The sequence below is a fragment of the Gossypium raimondii genome, chromosome 1 (assembly GCF_025698545.1).
Source record: "Gossypium raimondii isolate GPD5lz chromosome 1, ASM2569854v1, whole genome shotgun sequence".
Taxonomy (NCBI): domain Eukaryota; kingdom Viridiplantae; phylum Streptophyta; class Magnoliopsida; order Malvales; family Malvaceae; genus Gossypium; species Gossypium raimondii.
This window is the reverse complement of record NC_068565.1, coordinates 45,437,646-45,460,843: the sequence shown is the minus strand read 5'-3', so window position 1 is coordinate 45,460,843 and position 23,198 is coordinate 45,437,646. Positions and strand designations below refer to the sequence as shown.

At 32.2% G+C, this 23,198-nt stretch overlaps 3 protein-coding genes across 3 annotated transcripts; 1 reads left to right on the top strand and 2 right to left on the bottom strand.

Moving 5' to 3' along the window:
* Positions 1-20: 20 nt before the first annotated feature.
* On the bottom strand, positions 21-1,979 carry LOC105786045 (uncharacterized). Its single transcript, XM_012612297.2, has 3 exons — positions 1,760-1,979; positions 1,298-1,648; positions 21-962 (listed from the first exon to the last, which is right to left on the bottom strand). Exons 1-3 carry the CDS (start codon positions 1,865-1,867, stop codon positions 150-152), a joined length of 1,272 nt encoding a protein of 423 aa, XP_012467751.1. The 5' UTR covers positions 1,868-1,979; the 3' UTR covers positions 21-149.
* Positions 1,980-8,070: 6,091 nt separating this feature from the next.
* LOC105786047 (uncharacterized protein At2g29880-like) lies at positions 8,071-8,532 on the top strand. The gene is made up of 2 exons (XM_052624511.1): positions 8,071-8,292; positions 8,368-8,532. Exons 1-2 carry the CDS (start codon positions 8,101-8,103, stop codon positions 8,530-8,532), a joined length of 357 nt encoding a protein of 118 aa, XP_052480471.1. The 5' UTR covers positions 8,071-8,100.
* Positions 8,533-21,022: 12,490 nt separating this feature from the next.
* On the bottom strand, positions 21,023-22,877 carry LOC105787326 (transcription factor bHLH25). Its single transcript, XM_012613693.2, has 4 exons — positions 22,730-22,877; positions 22,147-22,650; positions 21,717-22,064; positions 21,023-21,626 (listed from the first exon to the last, which is right to left on the bottom strand). The coding sequence occupies exons 1-4, from the start codon at positions 22,763-22,765 to the stop codon at positions 21,552-21,554; spliced, it is 963 nt and encodes a 320-aa protein (XP_012469147.1). The 5' UTR covers positions 22,766-22,877; the 3' UTR covers positions 21,023-21,551.
* Positions 22,878-23,198: the final 321 nt, after the last annotated feature.

Genomic DNA, 23,198 nt, shown 5'->3' with positions numbered 1-23,198 from the left:
TAGAACCACTTGAAATAAAATTATATAAATTCATCTTTACCTTTATATTAAATCTATTAATGAGGGCCACGGAATAGAATAATCGATTCATCTCATCTTTACCATTCTGTATAACTATTTAGACTCTTGATCCTTTTCCCTCTAACAATTTACAAGGTGAAGGGATTTGAAGGAGTGTAAACAACAGGTGTGGAAGACATGGTCATGTTCCTTGCTAGCACATGTGGTGCAATTGCATCCTCCACAGCAACAGGGTTAACCTGCATGATTCTCTCCGGTATAACATTCTCGCCATCAACCTTAGCCAGTACCTCAAAATGCATACTCACTATCTCAGGCTTTGTCCTCCACTCTGGAAAGCCCTCCAAATTAAACCCATCTCCTTCTTTCAACATCTTCTCGATCCCAAAACCAATCTTCACAAATGTTTGAGCTGACACATCAGCCTTCAGTAACTTAAAGTATCCTTTCTTGTTTGCCTTTGAATCCAGCACAGATGATAGCAGTCTCTCGAAACCAATTAAATTAGCATTGGAACCATTGATGGACGCAAAAGGCCACATGGTAGAGAAATGCTTTGGGGTTAGAACTGTAGCGGCTTCTCCTTGTAAATCAATAGTGGAGAGGGCATCCATGGTCTTAGTTTTAGACATTGAAGATAATTCCACAAGACCAGGTGCAAGTCGCTTAAGCTTCAACTTGTTATTTGAAGAAGATGGGACAGTAAGGGAAGTTGGGCCAACAATGCGAAGAGAAAGGAGTGGGGCGTCTTGACTGCAAGAAGCACGACGAAGATGCTCGGCAATAGCCATAAGACCAGATGCGAATCCATTATGAGTTCTGCTAAGAGGTAACGGAAGATCAATTGGATGGCGCAGGCTAACTGATCTTGCACCCTTCACAGTTACCACAGCGCCATCTGCTAACATTACCTTTTTCAAGACACCAGCATCCACATCATGCTGCATGATTTAACCATCAACAAGATCAATCAATTGACTTGAAAAGATTACACACACACACACACACACACATCCTATAGTCATACCTAAATGGGAAACGGTCCCAAAAAGAGAATCTAAATTCAAAGGCAAAAGCGAAAAACTACTTCGTTTTTAAAAGAAGTTACTTTAGTACATCTTAAATTGCAGAGCCAGCAAATTCCCAAAATCCAATTAGGGTACCTTATTTTTTTTAATGCTAAATGCTAGGATTCTGAAGCACTACATTCCCTAGATCAAAACCTCAAAGAACAACGTTTTTTGTTATAGAAAAAAAGGAAAAAGATAGAACTCACCGGCAAGGAGATTCGCATATCTTTGGCATCTTGAATCCAGAGTTCCATGGGTCCAGCCAGCTGAAACGGGGCCAAAACGGGTAACCCATTGTCCGATATCCTCTTATGCTCCACCAACCCATTTTCAACTCCGGGTCTAGCTGGCTCTTCCACCCTAAAAATGGGCAAATCAACATATTCCCAACGATTTACATCCTCCAAGAGCTTAAAAGGAATCACTTTGTTATCGATTTCAATGTCGAATTCATATGCCACAGAATGGCCCACAAGGGCATCTCTGAGATCGAACCCTGAAATCTTAAAATCATCGGCTTGGAACCCCAATCCCTTCACAACTGCCTCTTTTAAATCCTATATAAAAACATCAAAACCAAACCAATCAAATTAACATTTGAAAAAAAAAAGAAAAAGAAAAGAGAATCCAATTGAAAGAAAGAAAGAAAGAAAGAAAGAAATGCTTACAGAGATGGCCTTAGGATAGGGAGTGGAAACCAAGGCGTTGGAAGAGGATATAATCGCAAATAAAACGAAAACGAACAGCACGTCACAAGATTTAGGATCGGCGATCATGATCGTCGTCCACCCACCGCAAACAACCACCGTAAAAGAAAAGAGGAAACCGAGATCGGAGTCGAGGTTAGAAGATTGTGGTTGGATATTTCTATAATCTTTTGGGTTAAAAGTATGGGTAGTATGGGAGGTTAATAGATGAGTGGTGGAGGATGTAAGGGGAGGTGACGTGGCGTTACACAACCAATTAGAAGCGGAAAATGATGCGAATAAAAAATGTGATTGGTTGGGATTTGCATGGGCCCCGTTTCCGTGTTGAGCTGGTGGGAGATTGACAGCTTGTTTGGTTGGGTGTACACCTCTAATCAGTGGGTCCCACTTAATACCCCTTTAATACTTTGTTTGGTTGAGGGTATTCTTATTACAGGTCTAATCCAATACTGACCAAATCCTCAAAATTCACGGATTTGTAATCCCACCCTTTTGCTCAGTTTAGCTGCTATTTCAGATTACCCTCCCTGTTTTACCCCCGATTGGCTTCCCCTTTTCTTTTGTTTCTTCCTTCTGTTTCAGTTTAGCTACTTCACAACTTAGCCGTTCCTTCTATTTCTTCTTTCTGTTTCAGTTTAGCTGCTTCACAACTTTTAACTGTTCATACATTTCTTTCTTACATTTCAGGTTTAGGCGCTTCACAACCTTTTTCTTTTCTTTTCTTTACAACACAATTTACAACGGTGGTAAAGAGTGCGTTCTGACGATCCGTGAAAGGGGTCTCCGCAGTTTCTTAAGGAGCTCAAGGATGATGGCTTCACGTTCGTAGTTCCACTCTCTTCCTTTCTTTTGTTATTTCGATTTCTTATAATTTCTATTGTTTCTTGATTCAAAAATGGATAACCCACCTTATTTTGATTTTTTCCTTTCCTTTCCTTGAAATGCTTCTTCGATGGAAACCTTCGTAAGTCTAATTACATCTCTTATTAATAATTTCAGCTCCTTTTTTCTTAATTGGAAATTTATCATTTCTTTACAAAATGGAATTAGGAGGTTCTTGAAATTGAAATTTTAATAAATTTTAATTACAATCAATAGAATCCATTGGAATATCTATTGGATTTAGCAGATGATTATTTTTATTTTACTTTATTTTCATGAGATTTGGATAAATAGAAAAGAGAAACTTTAACTATCCTTTAAATTTAAGCTTACCAAGAAGAATTAGAGACTTGAATGTAAATCCGCTTGATTTGGGGAGAAATAATGGAAGCTAGGAAGATTATCCACTTGGTGAGATGTTTCGATTTAAAGATTCTAAATTACGACTTGCATAGATGCGGTGGGTCTTTGGGAAAGGAAAAGGAGGAACTGATTTTATAATTAGAAACCGATTCACCGATAAACCATGTGAATACTTTAGCTCCTAAACCATGTGAATACTTTAGCAATGCCTTTTTGCTTCTAGCTCTAATGACTCCTTCACTCTTCATTTTCACATCATTTACAAATTTTGAACACCACCACAACTTTGCAAAGACTCATAATATACATTACTGACCATGACCACATTGTCGTCGTCTTAGTTAGTGTACACAACCTTGAAATATCGCTCCATCTTGAACAAGAAAATTTTGAGTTCTTTGTCATCCCCTGCTCCTTTATAGTTTCACAGTTCGCACCTTGGCGCTTACCTTTGTCTATTGTGCAATAACTCGTTCGTCTCACGACCATTTGAAGCACATTCACTTGAGCCTCAAGCTCCTCAAGTCCCTATTTAGTGACGCTTGTAACATCCTTTGCCTTATCACATAGGTTGCTTATCACTTCCTCGGTCTTATGTTTAATGATGCCAATGCCATTCCTTTTCTCATCACCCAAGCTATTCACACATTAGATAGCTATTTTTAGGCTATCTCAATTTCCCTCATCTAGTCAGTCATGACCATATGTGCTTTTAAAGCAACCACTGCACCTCAAGCTCTTCAATTCTAGTGTGGTCCTCGACTCACCACCTTAAGTAGCAACCATCACTGTCAACCTTTTATTGTCCTTTCCCACAACTCCCATAATATCTCCTCTCTCTCTCTCATTTTTCTATATATTATTCATTTTCTAATGTAGAGTAATTAATGCTCTGCTAATATTCTTGAAATTATGGCAAAGTCAAGGGTGAAAAATGGTTAGATATAAACAGTAGTGTGATTGAGGAAGACTAGTAGAGGATTTGAAGAGTGAGTGGTCATTTAAGGTATAATCTATATTTGTAGCATGTAGAGTTCAATAAAAAGTAGAGCCCTGTCTTTATTAGACATATTAAATAATGTGAGAAAATTTAAAAGAAAAAGTCACCGACTATAATACATTATCTGATATAAGCTCCTTATAAATTCCTTATCGGTAACTCAATATAACCTCACAGTTCTTCTTCACTCTTTCACTCCTCACACTCTGTGTTCTTTCTTTTGTCGAAATCTTGTTCAAATTGTTGTTGCCTTTTGTATCTTTTTTCTGCTAGTTGAGGTGGAAACTAGAATGGCAAAGAAGCCAAGAATTGTGTATCTTTTCTGCTTGCTTTTGTGTTATTGTGCTTGGATTTGTTTAAACAAATATTTGGAAAGATAAACAGAGCGATGAAAATTTGGAAGAAGACTTACTTCGAATTGTTGACCACGCAATTTGTGTTCTATTTTACGTGTTTAATTACTATTTTATTCATTAGTCTTCTAACGAGTGACTCGGACATTCCTTGACTAAGCATTAACACCCCATCATGCAATTAATAAAATAATTGCATTTTTAAGGAAAAATGGAGTGATAATTTTACGACCACCAATATACTCGGACAATAACTATCATTATTATTCGAGGTTCAAACTACATTATGATTCTTTAACAATAAGATAGAAATGTTGATTCTTATTTTAGTACCAAGTCATATGGGGCATATGGCTCAATTATTGGATCTTTGATGAAAATAATATTGCTCATTCTTGAACTCCCTTTTGAACATATCAATTCAAAGGCTTAGCAATTATAATGTCTTAGATAAAGTTCGTTGACATATTATTTTCCTTACATGCATACATGGTGGGTAAAGTAGCATGGAGTTGTTTGTAGTTAAAGTTGGATTGTATTTTGTTTTTCTACTTAAAATTAGATAAATTCATCATTTTATTAAAAAATTTATTTATTTGTACTATTAAAAACTAGTATGGTGATGAAATAACTTGACAATGACACGTGGCATGCCACGTATATCTCATCTTGACGTATAAGAATCAATTTTAACAGTAAAATGAATGAAATTTATAACAAAAAGATTAGTTTGCTTTTTGATATAATGTATATAGACTAATTTGTCTATTTTTAATAGAGAAAGAAAATGCAATCCAACTCTAAATACAAGGACCTTCATGATACTTTTATTATATACGATATTAATTTCTCATCATTTATGCATTCACATCCTATTCAATTTTTAAAATAAAATGAATTAATACGAACAAGATCTTACAAATAAGTATATATTTAGTAGTACAGTTTATTCTAGTTTTTAGTCACTGGGGTGTCATTGAGCTAACCCAAGCTCAAACAATAAGAAGCTCAAGTTCTACTAGATATTCAAGAGTTGAAGTTTGGCTAGCTCAAACTTGATCGAGTTTCACTTAAATCTCAAGCTCAATTCGAGACTAAGATTGAACTACTAACTTTGCTTAATTAGGCTTCTTGATTATGCGAAAAAAAAGAACCTCGGTTTTGACCTTTTTTACTTGCTTTTAATCTGATTCCTTCCCTAGTACAAGGGAATGTACCGTGAACCGGAAGAAGAAGATCGCAATAAGTCTCTTGCGCTTAAATATAAGATAGTGCTATAGCCATATATGTGTTAAGAAATAGCAAATGAATTAAGAAATATCAAATCTTTCTAATTTTTGCACTCATTTAATTTTCAGTAATTTTCTATAGCAAATTCAACAAGCGCCTCAATAATTGAAGTTCAAGAGACAAACAAACAAACTGGAAAAGAAAAATCAAAGAAAAATATAAAAAATCTTTAACTACTTTAAATCATCCATCTTAAATAGAAAGATCCAAAAACTAAAATGAGGTAATAGTAATAGAAATATATCCCAATGCTTAAAAAACAAGTATTTGGTAACATTGTTGATTAGAAAACAAATATTCATTGATAATGTTAATGATATAGTTCTATTTTTTACTTCGTTAAGATTCTAAATTTGTATTGTTCATTTTTCTTTGATAGTGTGATATTGCTTCCTATTGAAGCGGCTTGTTTGATTGCTTCCTCCACCCACAGTTGATCGTATTCTTTTCACACAATCACTGTAAGTTCTTCGGCAATTAAATTATTTAATTTTATTTTACTGTTATTGAAATTATGATTGGAGAAATGTGACCCTTTTACTGCAATTTGACAATATGGAACACATTAATTTATTGCAGTAATAGCCCGTCTGCCTTTAATTGCACAAAGTGTGAGGCGTAAAAGAATTGGTATTGCTGTGACAATATGGTTGGAAATCTGTAGAATTGCGATTTGGTTCTTATTTAGAATGGGTGCCAGCCTTAGCCTACATAGTTATAGACCAAGGATTAGGTCCTATACCTTAGATTTTTATGCACAACGGGATTATGTGAAGAGGCTTGTATATGCTAGTGACGAGACTTGTATTGAACAAGTTAGGATGAATAGAACTACCTTTTTTAAACTATGTGAGATGTTAGAATCGACAGGGGGATTGAAGTCGTCAAGGTTCATGCTTGTTGATGAGCAAGTAGCAATGTTTTTACATATCATCTCCCATCACCTGAAAAATCGAGTTATCAAGCATCACTTTAGAAGATCCAGGGAAACTGTAAGCAGAGCATTTCATAGTGTTTTAAATGCCATCATACGCTTACAAGATGTCTTATTTAAAAAGCCGGAGCCAATTACAGCCGATTCTTCTGACACAAGGTGGAAATGGTTTAAGGTATTAGACTGAGTTTTATATATAACTTGTACAACATTTGGTTGACTTAGAATTAAATTAGTATTCTAACTCAAGGTTTTATATCATGTGATATAGAATTGCTTAAGTGCTCTTGATGGAACCCACATCAAGATTAGGGTGCCAACAGTTGATAAACCTAGATATCGCACCCGAAAAGGTGACATAGCAACAAATATGCTAGGTGTTTGTACACCTGAGATGCAATTTGTTTATGTTCTTCCTGGTTGGGAAGGTTCAGTTGCCGATGGACGGGTGCTTCGAGATGCCATTAGTAGAAGACATGGACTAAAAGTTCCTCATGGTACAGTGTATAGTTAGAGGAATTTGAATTATACGTAAAGATCAAACTTTGTTTGTTGAATTAATCATTTTTAGTCAATTTATTTTATAGGTTGTTATTATCTAGTTGATGCTGGATACACAAATTGTGAGGGATTTCTTGCACCATTTAGAGGACAGCGATATCATCTGAACGAGTGGCGTCAGGGTTATCAGCCAAGTTCTCCGCAAGAGTTTTTTAATATGAAACATGCCTCAAAGACGTAATGTCATTGAAAGATGCTTTGGCTTATTAAAACTTAGATGGGGAATACTTAGGAGTCCATCGTTTTATCCTGTAAGGTGCACAATAGAATTATTATTGCATGTTGTTTGCTCCATAATTTTATTGAACCCATATGAGTATTGATCCCATTGAAGCGGAGGTGGGAGAAGGATTACCTACTAATGTGGTGGATGACGATGAACCGAATATCACAAATATTCATCTATCGGATGCTTGGGCTACTTGGAGGATGGAACTAGCCAACCAAATGTTCGATGAATGGCAAGCATCTAGAAATTAGTTAGGTTTAGGGACAATTTGAGTTTGAATTGATTTGTTGATGTTATTTTATGTATCTAGTTTATTAAACTTTGGTGGTCTTTGATTACAATTACATATTGTACTAAACTTTGTTGAATTATAATTTAATTATCTTTTCGTTCAACATGTGTTTTGAATTATAATTTAGTATTGAACTACCGATATAATATTGTAAACTGTTCACCTTTTGATTCATGATATTCAAAATATTAAATAATGTTAATTTGTTTTTTTTTCTTAAGAACAATATGTCAGGTGTTCCACCAACGGGTGCTTCTTCTCAAGCTTCTCGAGGAAGCAAAAGAAAATGGGTTCGAAAGAGGATGCGTCTTGGTTTCTTGCATGGTGGATTTGCACAATGTAGGAACATTTAATCTTGATCTGGGTTCAAAGCCGGTTATTTGAATGAGCTAGAGAAAATGCTAGAAAAGGCTTTACCAAGAGCAATGTTGAAGGCAAGACCAAATATTGAATCTCGGATTAGGTGCCTAAAAAGGGAATGGTCAGTCGTCTACGACATGCTTAATGGTCAGAACAACAGCGGTTTTGGTTGGGACGAGCATAGGCAGCTCGTTGTTGCTGAAGATGCAGTTTGGGAATCCTATGTTAAGGTAAAATGTATTTCAAGTATTTATTTGTTTTTTTACAAAACACATGGACTAATATGATTTCCTCGTTTTTTTTAGAGTCACAAAGAAGCCTCTCAGTTCAGACATCGTTCTTTCCCTTACTACAACCAGCTTACTGCCATATACGCAAGAGATCGGGCGACTGGGAAAGACGCTCAAACAGCTGCTGATGTTCTTGAAGAAATACATGCTGAGGATGAACGCTTACTGAGATATGAATGAAGAGAAAACACATTCTATGACTACGAAGCTGACGTCTCTTTAGACGACATGGATGTTTCTGGTACGGATCCGCGAGGAGATAGAGACCAAGGGGGTTCCTCATCTTCAAACAAGAGAAAGAAGAAATCTGATGCTCGTGATGATGTGTATTCTTCATTTGAGGAGGCTGCCACCTTGTTGGGGGAAAAAATCCAGCCGTTGGCGATAAAATCGAGGAGTATTGCCTCCGGGTGGTAGTTCAATGAAGTCGAAGAGAAGATGGAAGAAAGCTTCAAATTTATATTCACCTTATGGTCAATTGAAGGTTTAACCGACGATCATGTGTATGATGCTTTGAGTAAAATTCCGATCATCCAAATCAAATGATCGTTTTCTTTAGTTTACCTTCATTGCCCGATTGGAATGGGTCAAGATTTCTTTCTCACCATTAAATATCAATGTTCAAACTTTTGATGTTGTAAAACTATATAACATATGGATTATGATGTACAATTTCATTTTCATCTAACTTTTCTTAGTATAAGTTAATTATGTTTATGCGAAAATAATTCTCAAGTTATATTTTTATTTTATAAATTCATAAGAACATTTTATGAAATTATATTTAATAATAATTATTTTAAATTGTATTAAATCATATATTTTAATTAAAATATATTTAATATTAATTATTTCAAATTTTCATTTATCATATATTATGATTTGAGTAAATTCATATAAGAATATGAATTATTAAGAATTTTATTAAATTATATACCAAAATTATAATGTATTTAATAAAATTATGTTTAAATATGATTAAATTATTTATTATTGATATTAATAATCTTATTAAAATTTAAATAACAATAACAAATTTCGCTAATTATAAGAATTTTATTAAATTATATATTTTAATTAAAATATATTTAGTAATAATTATGTTTAAATATGATTAAAATATTTATTACGATAATAATAATCTTATTAAAATTTAAATAACATTAACAATAATCATTTACCAAAACAATTTTCGCTAATTATAAGAATTTTATTAAATTATATATTTTAATTAAAATATATTTAATTATAATTATGTTTAAATATGATTAAAATATTTATTACTGATAATAATAATCTTATTAAAATTTAAATAACAATAACAATAATCATTTACCAAAACAATTTTATGCTAAGGGTATTCTAGTCATTTTAGTTTTTTCCATTATGTTATTACACCTCTATTCCATTCAACCAAACACAAGATTACTATTACGCCTCTATTCCATTACATTCAACCAAACAGTGGATTAGCTATTACAACTCTAATCCAATACACCTCTAATCCAATACAGTGAACCAAACGCACCCTGATTGTTTAAAACGGTAAATCAAGATCTTCCATTTTGGCATCGCCCGGATTCGAACTGGAGACCTTCAGTGTGTTAGACTGACGTGTAAACCAACTGCACCAGGACACCTTTTGGCGTTTTGCATGAAATATTACGCCCATTGCTATTTATAATTAACATAATTAAACTAGGTTAAATCCTGCTATTAGTCCTTTTTTTTTGCAAAATTTGTGGATTTAGTCTCTATATTTGAAATTTTTTTAAAATTTTCAGTCCTCATCAAATGATAAATATTTAATTCATTAAGTTATGCTATTTCTAAAATTTGATGCGGGAAACATATTATCATATATGTGTCATATCAACTTATTATTTCCATATATTACTCACTAAAACTTTTGTTAAGGATTAATGACCGGCATTTGCATCGAGATTGAAATTTCACAATTCGAAAAGTATAGTAACATAGAATGATTTCAATTGGAGAATATGAACTAAACCTACAATTGTACACATAGTACAAGACTAATAATTGAATTTAATTAGATGATTTAACTACTATGGTTTGTTTCAAGACAAAAATTCACATTTTGAAAAGTATAGGAACTAAAATTTACCAATTTGGTACGTCTGAGATTAAAATTGATCGATTAAAATACAAAAACTAAATCAATAACTTTCACAAAATACAAAGATTAAACTATTGTTACTTTTAAGGAATGAAAAGTTTTGATAATTTAATATATTTATTTCGACTACCAAAATGCACATACCAATTTTTATTGCAAAGCACTTATGCTAATTGATTTTACTTATTTTTTGGATGTGATATTTATATTAAAATATAAATAATTTATATATTGTAATTCTCAAATAAATGAACTTAGAGTTAAAACTGAATGATAATAATACAAAATATGTAAGAAATTAACACATTATGATAAATTATATAAAATATAAGATGAAGTAAGATAATATATACATAAATTTGGCATCAAAGAACAAATTTATATTTCAATTGAATCATTATGATAAACTAAATGAAGCGAGATAGATGCAAGAATAAGATGAGCACAACACTCATACCCAAACGTGTAAAAATATATATATCCAACCAATTATTAGCATGTATATATAATTCATGATACTTTGGATAAAAACAAATTACAAACATGAACATATGCTAATTATATACATAAACACAATACGGATAGAAAAATGTCATGAAATCGAGATAAATCAATTATTAACATGTAAATTTTAAATAATTTTATAATATTTTGATTAAAAAAATAATAGGATGTTAAATATTTCTTCCTAAAATAAAAATTCTTTAAATAACTAATTTTATCTTACTAGAAATACCCTCTCTTGGTCCCTTTACCTTTCTCTCTCATTTTGTAAGCTCGAGGTAAGTTGTTTTGGATGCCCATCAGTCCTCCTCCTTCTTCTCTCCTTCCTCTTCTCCCTCCTTCCCTCATTCTATTTTCTTTGTTTTGTTTTCCTTTTGTTTCTTCCCTCGTTGTGTCTTTTCCTCCCCTTGTTGATGGTGGGTTTTCCCCTCTCTCGTTGGCAAGTGATCTAGGGTGCCGACACCCACCGTACGCTCTTCCTCCGCCCCTCCCTTCCCCTCGTTTCTTTTCTTTTTCTTTTTTTCTTCCCCTTTTTTTTCTCTCTTTTGTTGGCTCTTCCCTTGCTGGTTGTAGGGGATAGATTTCCCTTTGTTGGGTTTTTTCTTGTGGAGGTTTTCTCGAGCCTTAAAGGCTCGTGTTTCTCAGTTCTTATGTGTTCTGTTTCTTGAGTCTTCTATGGCTTGTTTTGGCTGTTTTTTTTCTAGCAACTAAACATCTATTGTTTCAAGTTCGTTATGTTGTGTCCACCACCACCGAAGTAATGACTTGGAAAGGGGATCAATGATTCAAGGTGACGCGCTTGCTTTGTTTGCTAGCAACCTTTGTCTCGACGTGTTAGATTCATCAAAGGAGTGGCTTGAGTCCTGCTTTGCTCTCTCCCAGGTGGTGGAGGCTTGTTACAAGGGTAGTTTGTGTAACACCCCTAACCCGTGTCCGTCACCGAATTAGGGTTGCGAGGCATTACTGATCAAAGTACAACTCAGAACAGACATTCATTTCAATTCAAGTACCAAATAATATAATCATTTCAATTCTATTCGTCTAGTATAATTTTAAACTAAACTAACATGCTTTGATTCTATAATTCGTACTCTACCCAAATTAATATTCAAACATTATAACCAATGAATCATGACAATCGAGTACTTAACTTATAACTAAGTATAATTTATTTCATATACCGATCATATATTAAGACATTCATTCGTATAAATCTATTTCATTAATCGCTTTCCAAAACGCTATCTATAATTATGCACTTCTTCACATTTTATTAAGTCAAGCCAAACCACATGATTTATTAAACATTTATATATATATACGACATTAACAACTTCACATAATGGTCAAGTATAAAATTTGGTTTTACCATATTATGCACATTTTAGCAAAATAATAACTACCAATTTTATATATAAAATAGCGAATCAAATCATACCATAATTACAATACCCATTGACTAATAAATATCCAAAATACCTATCTATCATTTATCAAATTCATAAATCACATATATGGTACATTTTAAACTCAAGCATTTAACTTAACAACTTAACCATTAATTACCAAAATTACGAACAAAACATATCATAAGCATGGATAAGTATATTTTACTTATTATTAGCCAAATATAAATACACACCTTTACCATTTCCAAAATACATATGCACAATTGACCTTTTATCCATATATTGGGTCATAAAATTTATCCTCTAATAATCCAACCAATTTCACAACTCGAATCAAAGCTAATTGTACCATTTATAATCGTACCTAAAATCCAATATACAAGCAATCATATAAATATAACTTAGCTCATATAAACTTATCATGGTCTAAATCACAACCATCACCACATTAACATCACATAACCGAATCATAAAACAAATACATTACACATATATATCATGACTGAATATTCACAACCATTAGCAACATGAGCAAGCCATTTTCGCATGGCTTGGCTATATATATACACAATTCAAAACCAATCATATCAAGCTAGACTATACATGCCATAAGTCATAAATACAAGTTTTCTTTCAAAGTACCAAAATAGATATCGATAGTGTGATGATGTTCCTCAATGATCCCGAGCTCGAGCTAGCTTTCAAAATCTATAAAACAATGAATAAACATACAAAGTAAGCTTGGAAAGCTTAGTAAGTCATAAGAAAATAAATTAACACAAGAACATTCATAATTCATTTTGAAACAACCAAACCTAACTAACTCCGTACATATATATAATCCCATTTCTCATAAAGTTCACATGATCACTATAATCCTCAACACCTACCTTTTCTTTCAAAGTTCGTATAAACTTAATACTTACCTTAATCGTTTAAATCGAACTCGCATTCGGTCTTGCCATGCATTTTCCCTTAGAACCATTCGAAATAAAAAAGGATACACATATAGCTCAAAAAGCTCGTACAATGCCAACGTCCCAGACGTGGTCTTACATATAATCAAATAATGATGCCACTGTCCCAAATAGGGTCTTACACGTGATCATATACGATGCCAATGTCCCAGACCTGGTCTTACACGTAAATCTCAAATCGATGCCAACGTCCCAGACATGGTCTTACGCAAAATCACATATCAGAATCCTATGGTTCGTACGGGGCTTTCGGATGTCGTAATTCAATCGTATCAAGCTCGTAAAGAATTCTCCAATGCATAAAATAATTCAGCATTTACACATATATTGATTAAAATTCAATTTGGCATTTATAATACATATACATTCAAATTAACGACATTTATTTACTTATGAACTTACCTTGTACGGAAACGAACAGATGGAATCGACTACTCGACCACTTTCGACTTTCCCCGATCTAATTATGTTTTCTTTTGTCCTTGATCTATATAAATTCAAATTTGGCTATTTAATAACACAATTTCATTCAAATTTATTCAAAAACACATAAATGGGAAAATTGTATTTTAGCCCCTAACATTTCACATTTTTCACAATTTAGTCTTTATTTCACAAAACACAAAATACTCAAAATTTCACTAAACCCATGTTAGGTCGAATTCTCCTTAGGTCCCTAGCAGCCCATTTATTTCATTTATTTCACATTTTGACCCTTAAGTTTACAAATTTCACAATTTAATCCTTAATACACATTGTTATAAAAAAATTACTTAATTAAACATAATATTCTAACAACATATATTTATTTTTCATCATCAAACAACAAAAACAACAAGCTCTCTTCAATGGCAAATCAGAAAATCCACATCCAATTCAAAAATTTAAGCATGGGCTAGCTAGTATTCAAAGCAACGATCTCAAAAACGTAAAAATAATCAAAAACCGAACAAAGAACATACCTAATTTAAAGCTTCAAGGTGCCGAGCCTAAAACACAAAAATGGCTTCTTTGTTCTTCAAGTTTCAGCAAAAACAAAACTAACTGCATGGCCATTTTGTGTTTTATTTTATTTAATATCATGTTATGTACTTTTTACTATTTTAACCTTAATGAAAGCTTAATATAAATTACTTGAATCATGGACGTAAATGTCCACTAACCTTATAATGGCATATTAACATTTCCCATAAATCAAATCATAACAAATTAACATATTAACAATGAGAATGCCACTTTTACTTTTTATGCGATTTAGCCCTTTTCACAAATTAAGCACACAAACGGATAAATTAAATCACGAAAATTTCACACTTGTCAATTCACATACTATAAGCACGAAAAATGATATTAAAATATTATTCTGACTCATATTTGTGGTCCCGAAACTACTGTCCAACTAGAATCTAAACCGGCCTGTTACAGTTTGCTTTGTCTAGTATGACTTGACTTTATGTCAAGCGTGCATATCGTGTCTTGGTTGTAATCTCTTTTAAACTTCCAATGTATCCAGGATCGATAGTATCTCTTTCTTTGTCCTGATGTTACAATCAATGATATTATCTTTAAAAAGAATCTCATTAAATTAAATCTGAATGCAGTACATATGTGATAGGTTAGGATTTGTATGGGCCCATTTTTGTGTTAAGCGGATGGGTGATTGATTGAACCACATCGTTTGGTGCATACGGTAAATTGTAAAACAACATTTGTGATAACCAACTACACCACCAACACCTCGTGACTTTTCTATTGAAATGTTCATTATAAGTGTTTTCCATAACTTACACTCATTGTTATGCTACCTGTCATACTCTGTCACACTTGGCTCTCCTAAGGACTCGAAATTAAAGAAGAGTCGGAGAGCTAATTGTATATAAATAGAAATTTGCGAGCTCTAATGAGATATGTAAGAACTTAAGTGGCTGATTGAGAATGGTTGGATTTCAATTCTGATTTAGTTAGATTGGAACCGATTGGGTCCATAGTGGGAAACAAAATTATTAGGATTGAGTGGTGGTATTGGCTTGTGGAAACCGCTTTATTTTACTAAAAACTGTGGTATGGGATAAATATTTTTAATTTTATCTCTTAGGTTGAATGTTATTTATTAATATTATTTACTGTCGTTAACTATTTATTAGTTAAGTGAATTAAACAGATTAATTATTATATAAGGATTATTGATTTATTTTCCCTTGCTAGAGTTTATGCTAGCCTTAAATTCATAAAATTGAGATAATCGCTAGTATGAAATAGGTTTAAAATTGAAATTTTTTTTGTAAAATGACCGAGCCACCTCGGTGGTGAATTTGACCTCTCTAGCCTAGGTCTACTGTCTAGGGTAGGTTGGGGAGGTTACACATTTACTAATCAACTTTCAATTGCATACATAAACAAGGAATTAATTCAATCAGTTAATTGCAATTCATTCCATTACTCACCTTATACTTACTAGTTAATCCATTTCTAGAGTCTACCAACTCATCCATATTCATTTTGGCCTCTACGGCTCAATTCCTTTTTGCTTTGAATAAAAATATGCTTACTTTCCATTTCAAATTCATATATGCACACATTCAAAATTTCGAGCATCATTTTAGTTCATTTCGATATAAACAATTAAACTTACCATTATTTTTCTCTATTAACCCAACTCGAATGAATATACAGATCGTCCAACCAAAACACCAAACTGGCATTGAAGTGCATTAATATAAAAATCAAGTAAGGGAAATTGGCACGTAATGTGCATATTGGTGCTCGAAGCGCATCCTGGTGCACAAAGCGCATACTAGCACACAAAGTGCATCCTGGCGCGTAAGTGTATAAACCTATACACAATTCAATCCTATGACATGTCAATTATATCCAACTCAGCCCGACTAGTTAATAGGGTATTAATATTCAATTCACATTACATTATGCACAATTCATCATCAATCTATTATATAAATAACATATTTTCAACTCAATTTCATACCAATCATACTTTATCAATTTAACCATACTACTTCCTATTTTATTCAAATTAGTTCTTGTTTCGGTATTCAGACTCAACCAAAGCAATTCAATCAAAACATTTCATATTGTCACCATAGAATTATCCTAGAAACTCATCAATCAATAAACATGCATACAAAAATCAAATATTTCTATCTTGAATCATAAAAGTACAAATCGAGGTTTCGCGCGTCACTCGTTGATGATTTTTTATTTTCCTTTCCTTCTCGTCTATTATGTACTGTTGATAGCTATGAATAATCATAAAAACACATCATATTATCAATTTCCAGCCAAAACAGAATCAAATACTAAATTTCACATATTTTTCAATTTATTCAATTTAATCCCTAAACCCGATACAAGCATAATTTTATATCCAGACCTTCAAGTTAAAACCTGATTTCACCAAAACTCATTAAGGACCCTATATTTTCTATCATATCAACAATTAATGACATATTTTAATTTTATTCAATTTGGTCCCTAATTTACAAAACTAACAATTAAGCATTACAAGTTAGCCCTTTTCATATGCTAAGCTTAATTTTTAACAATTTAACACCTAAACCATTCAATTCTCAACCACCGAATCTTTCTAAAACTTTAACAATTCCACAAATTAGTACATGGTTTACCTAAATCAAGCTCCCATGATTCAATTTCCATAAAAATTAAAGAAAATTTGTTAGGGACTTACTTGAAATTAAGGCCAAAAAGCTTGAAAACCCTACAATGGCATCCTCCCCTTTTGTTTCAAAGTTTTGGATAGTTAGAGAAGATGAAATTCACCTCTCCTTCCACTAATTTCACATACATATACTTAATTTAAAGTTAATTAGTTTAATTAATTATGTTTTACTTAATTAAACTTGAATTACTTGAATTAATTAACATGCATCATGTTGTCCACTAACATATATTTAAAATAGGTCTATTTTTTATTTTAGTCCTTTGTTTAATTTCTATTTAAGTCCCCAAGCCTTAATCTAATTAAAATTTATAGCAATTAAACTTTTACAATTTAATCCCTGAGCCATAATTACTCGCAATTTCGGTTAAATCACTTAACCAAATTTCAATTCATTAATATAGTAACTCTAGAAATATCTTTATTAAATATTTACGGGAACCGGATCCTGAAACTGTCTTTTCTGGCATTACTAGAAATCGGGTTGTTATAAAAGTCGTTATCAAGCAACACTTTCATTACCATATTATTGAGATATCGAGACACGAGAGTTTCCTCCATTGTTGCGGTACGCCAACAACATGTCCTTTTTTTTTTCAATCTTAATGAGGAGGCAACCGTTATATAACATTAAAATTTGGATTTAAGAATTTTTAAATATATATAATAGTTTACAATATATAGAGGAAGAAATTTTGATGAAAAATAAACAAATGAGGCTGGTTGGTTATAGAGTTTAGAATTAGACTTTTGTTAGGGTTTTGAAATGGTTGTTTAAATTTTCTAAAATTTTCCTTTTTTTTTAATAAGGATAGTATATAGATTAATGGCACTGTTTAAATTATATTTACTCTTATGAGATTAAGATTTTGTTAAGTTTTTAAATGAAGCCTACATCCACATCCACATCCACATATGTTAGATCCATTTTAATCTTACGTGATTTTTTAGTTTTATAAAAATTTAAATGGAGCTTAATATTATAGGTGTCGAGATTCATTTAAATTTTTAAAAATATCATGATTTCGGTTCATTGGTAAGGGATTAGGGAAAGAGTTTGGGTATTAATACAAACTTCGATATCTTTAAGTGTCAAGATTCTTTTAATACTGAAATTCATTCCTTTGATCACTTTCATAATTTTGATAGGCTCGAAAAACTTGACAGCTCTTAAAACATAAAAGATCTCGACAATCATTAGGGTAGAAATATCTTCTTTAAAAAAAAAAACACATATTTGAAAATAATCTCAAAACCCTCAAAAGCCATTTATTTGTTGCCATAAAAAATAAAAATGTTTCAGTAAAAAAAAGGGGGTCGATCAAAATTGAATGGAAAAAGTATTTTTCTGGATTAGATAAATATAAAAACATTGATAGAATCTGTAGGAATTGCTAATTTTTCTACTCTAGGCATAGAGCTAACAGCATCACTGTGATCTTTTGAGGGACTGAGATTCTATCAATAATAATTAACTCACTCAAATTTCATTGTTTTTCAATAATGATATATCATATTATCATTCAACGATAGTGTCTAAAACTCGTACGTGAATAATATATTAACTATTTTATCTTTAAATTCAAATCATTACACATACAGCTAATTTCAGACAAAATATTAGAGTTGTGAGCTGTTGTGTTTTCATTTTATGGATTGTCTAATCAATTAACAAGATTAAGCTTCTTTTGTGTTCCATCTTCCAAACAGTTAATAATACTAATAATTAGATTTTAAAGTTATTGTGAGACAAGAAAGGTTGAAACACGTTTATTTTTTATATGGTAAAAAATTAATCACTAAACTTACTCCAGTAAAGAATAATGTAAAATAAGGATTCGTACCAAATATCCAGTTAGTTTTGTTCAAAATGTAGAAATGTAAGTCATGGCAGTGGCCAATGTCCTATCAGGGGTCATAAAGATCCAATATCTCTGTCGTGGCGAAGCCAAGGAGCTCGCAAGGGCTTCGGTCTCTCCTAAAAAATAATTTTTTTTCATTCAAGCCCCTTTATAATTTATAAAATTTTAAATTAGTAATGGTAAAATTATATTTTGGCTCTTCAAAATGATAAAATTTGATTTAATCATTTAAAAATTATAATGGTGAACTTGTATTTTTACTTTTTAAAAAATATATAATTTAATTCTAACCCAAAAATTGAATTTCTGGCTTCGCCCCTATATCACGGGACAATGATTAAATTGTACTCATGTTAGCTTGTAAGAGGGGAATTCAATTTTTCTAAAAGAAGGTTCAAATTCAATTATAAATTTTTTAGAAGTAAAAATATAATTTTATCATGTATTGATTTATGATTTTATCATTTTTAAGAAGATAAAACAAAATATTTTGTATTTATAAATTTATCATTTATGAAAAGACAATGTGGAGTATGGCTCACATTTCGGTTAAATTAGGACAAAAACAAAGAGCGAATGAAATAGGGGAGAAGCAGAAACAACGTGACGACATGTCATGCAATTTTCTTGATTTTCTTCTTCCAGTCAAATTCTGATTATTTGTCCCAGTCAAACTCTGATTAGTATAGATTATTTTAACATTATTTGATCTACGAATTTATCCTCTAAATAAGCCATTTTTATCCTGGAAAGATTAACCCATAACACATTTAAGTATTAGCTTTTAAAAGCTTTCATGGAATTTTATGTTTAAGTTAGGTTCTTATTTTCGGGTTTTGAGGTTTAGTTTTTATCTCCATCCCTGTACTCTTCGTTTTTGCCGATTTAGTGAAATTATCTTTGCTGAAAAGGGGTTTTTTCACGTAAAATTTGTTTGTTCGATCTTTTCAATTTCTTTACTATTTTTCTTGTTTGTTGCTTACACGGGTTTATCCCCAACAGATGAATTTTTTTTCTCTTTTGAGAGCTAAAACTTGGTTGCTTGTAATATTTTTTTATCAATAATTTTACATACATATTTAATTTATATACATTTAATTTGTGTTTTAGATTTTTGTTGACAAATAATTAAATATATTTTATATATTTACTAGGTTAGAAAATTATTTTCTTACTTGTATCAGATATCAATTAAAAATCACATAAAAATTAGATTCAATAATAAACTAAATTAAAGGCGAGGACTAAATTGAATAAAATCAATACCTAAAACACCAAATCTAGAGACTCCTTTGCATAACTTTATAATCACACCAAGGACTAAATAAAAATATATCAAATTAGCACATAAGGACTAAATTTAACATATTTAAAATCAATTTAATTGATAACTAAAAGACATGAATATTTTGATAAATAATAAAAAAACACTATTACTATAAAACCTCAAATTTATTCATTATATTTTGTTGATATTATGGATGACATCTACAAACACATCATTTATATCAGGATCTTATAATATCCATTCTAAATTTATGGAAGAAATTAAAAGGGTAAAAAAGCAACACTAAAGCGTTGAAAAACATGAGTTCACCTTTTAACCAATTAAACAGGTTTCAACGGTAAATAAAGAGAAAAACCAATTGCGGTCATAAAAGAATTGACACATCTTCTCTTTTAATAACGGGTTGAACAAATTCCAAATCACCAGCACAATTTCTGAATTTTTGACATAGCTTCATCCAACTGTATCAAACTCATCCTTTTTTTTCTTTTTCAAACATAGATTTAAAATAAATCTCTAAACATCCCACTATATATAATGATATTTTAGCTTAACACCATCAATTCTAAAAATATATAAGGGTTTGAAAGTTATCCTAAAAAGATTAATACAGTAATTATATGGACAAAATCAAATCAATGAATCTCCAAATCAATATATATGCCAAGGTTTTGAAGTGTCTGATTTTGTCCCTATTGTCACAAACAATATCATGAAAGTACATATATGCCATGCATGTTTTTCTATTTTCTTCTGCTTTTACAAATTTGGGAATTTCCCAAGACCACAAACAGGATAAGAAAGTATAACTACTTTACTTCATTAATGTTTTTTTCAAACTATTACAAAACCAGATAGTGATATAAGATATTATTACAAAGAAGAAAGAGGCTCGAGGTTCCTCTAAAACACTCCAACAAAGGCCAGTTTGTCCACTCACCTAAAAAAACCATGTTTATTTGTCCACCCTCTTTTCAACCTTGGAAATAAAGGGATACACGACATCAAATATATATATATATATAGGCTTGGTTGAATTTTCAACCTCCCAAAGAAAAACCAAAGGAGCTGTCATGTCATACAACAAGAGGGAATTAACCCAACATGCCCAAATAGTAGGACCATGCAAAAAAAAGAAAAAAGTTGACTGGAAACAACAATCCTCTTGTAAAAATAAACCTGATCTGATCAGCTAACAGTGGCTTGATCATGGTGTTCAATGGTGGAGCATTATAAGACCTTTGTTTTTCAGACTCTGAAACTATATATATATGCATACCAAGATAGAAAAGCTTATTATTATCTTAATTAAAAAGGAAATTTGTTCACATGAGCGATTCAAAAGCTGAACGAAGCTTCTTCACAAGATCCTTTACTGTCATACAGAATTCTATATCCATCTGCCAAAAAAGAAAACATAGACATAATTGAAGAAAGTACATGAAATAATGATTTGTTCAATAATAGTCACAAAAAACTGTAAAAAATACCTGAGCGACAATTGTTATGTCAAGAGCAGAACTCCCAAATGTGACGGTATTGCTATTGATGACAGTTAGGTGAGATTTCTCGAGTTCAGACATGATTTTCTCGGGGAGTCCTTTTCTTTTCTCACTGTGGATTCTTACAAGAACACTTTTGTCACAAAACCTTGCTTCAATCTCTGGTAATGGCTGATGAAAGTCATCAATATTGTCCGCGGCGGAGAGATGGGATTTCTTCACGAAAACAACTGATTCCATTGATTTCTTTCTAGTCTGCTCCTCAAGTGTCTTCACTTTCTCCTGCAGTTGTTTCAGGTACTTGATAGCATCTCCAAGCACCGACGCCTTGTCCATCTGTCAATCACTTTGCAACTTTAACAAAATACGTAAACCCGTACCAGTATGTATATGTATATATGTGTGTGTACATTTGTACCTTCTTTAAGCCAGGAACAATAGCAGAGAGAGCTATAAACCGCTGGCTGAGCTTTTCACGGCGTTTCCTTTCAGCCATGATATGGTCTTGTGTCTGAGAAATTCCAAGCCTCTTAGATCCATGGCAACCCTTAAGCACATAATTCTGGGTTCCAAAGGGGTTTTGAGAGAACAAGATCTCAGAAGGGAAAGGTTCCATGCTCTTAGAAGAAGCAGCTTCTTCTTCTTTAGGCTTCAAAATCCCCATTGGATTTATAACGTGGTTGGAAGCGGCAAAAGAGAGAGCGTCAGGAGAAAAAACAGAAGCTTCAAGGTTTGATGCATTGCATGAACCCCCCCAGCAGTTGGTTTTAAGCTGCTTTGGAGGTCTACCAATGGCGCCACTGTAATCCGGATAGTTATCAACAGCAGCTGTTACTGGGAGGAAACTGAGCTCGTCAAGAGAGTTCATATGCCACTGATGGAACAAGTTAGGATCCTCCATTATTCCCTGAGGATTTGACATCTGTTGCAGACACACAGTACTTAGAACAAATGAATCAATAACATATAGGAACAAGAAATAACTTGGAAAAGAGTCTTACAAATTCAGGTAGCTCTCTAATTGATGAAATCTCCATTGAAGGAAAAGGTAAATTTTCCCTTTAATGATTAAAGCTTTCTAATGTAAAAAAAAAAAAAAAAAAAAAACCTCCAGTAAAGCAGGAACATGGGAGCACCAACTTTTAGAGCTGTCTTGCGGTCTTGCCTGTTTATATAAATCCACCAATACCTAGTTGTCTCACGGGTTGTTGATGTGAAAAGACCATTGAAAATGGACAGGACTACACCAAAATCACTATACTTCTCTACATTCATGACAGCATAACAGCTTAATGCATATATAAATAAAAGAGTGGGTTGTTTTTGCTGACAAATAAGCCATTTGTTTTGGTCACCTCTTCCATTTTTGTTGTTTTGCAGACTTTTAAGGAGCATCTCCAACTAGTCGTTGAAAATTGATTCAATGTTGGAGATCTAAGTGACCCCAAAAAGTTGTGGTCCCATATCCAT

Coding starts and splice junctions, on each gene's coding strand:
- LOC105786045 (XM_012612297.2), bottom strand. CDS start 1,867: ATGATCGCCGATCCTAAATCTTGTGACGTGCTGTTCGTTTTCGTTTTA. Junction 1,649..1,759: donor CCTATCCTAAGGCCATCTCT/GTAAGCATTTCT, acceptor GTTTTTATATAG/GATTTAAAAGAGGCAGTTGT. Junction 963..1,297: donor ATATGCGAATCTCCTTGCCG/GTGAGTTCTATC, acceptor TAAATCATGCAG/CATGATGTGGATGCTGGTGT.
- LOC105786047 (XM_052624511.1), top strand. CDS start 8,101: ATGCTAGAAAAGGCTTTACCAAGAGCAATGTTGAAGGCAAGACCAAAT. Junction 8,293..8,367: donor TTTGGGAATCCTATGTTAAG/GTAAAATGTATT, acceptor CGTTTTTTTTAG/AGTCACAAAGAAGCCTCTCA.
- LOC105787326 (XM_012613693.2), bottom strand. CDS start 22,765: ATGGAGATTTCATCAATTAGAGAGCTACCTGAATTT. Junction 22,065..22,146: donor TTGTTCCTGGCTTAAAGAAG/GTACAAATGTAC, acceptor AGTGATTGACAG/ATGGACAAGGCGTCGGTGCT. Junction 21,627..21,716: donor ACATAACAATTGTCGCTCAG/GTATTTTTTACA, acceptor CTTTTTTGGCAG/ATGGATATAGAATTCTGTAT.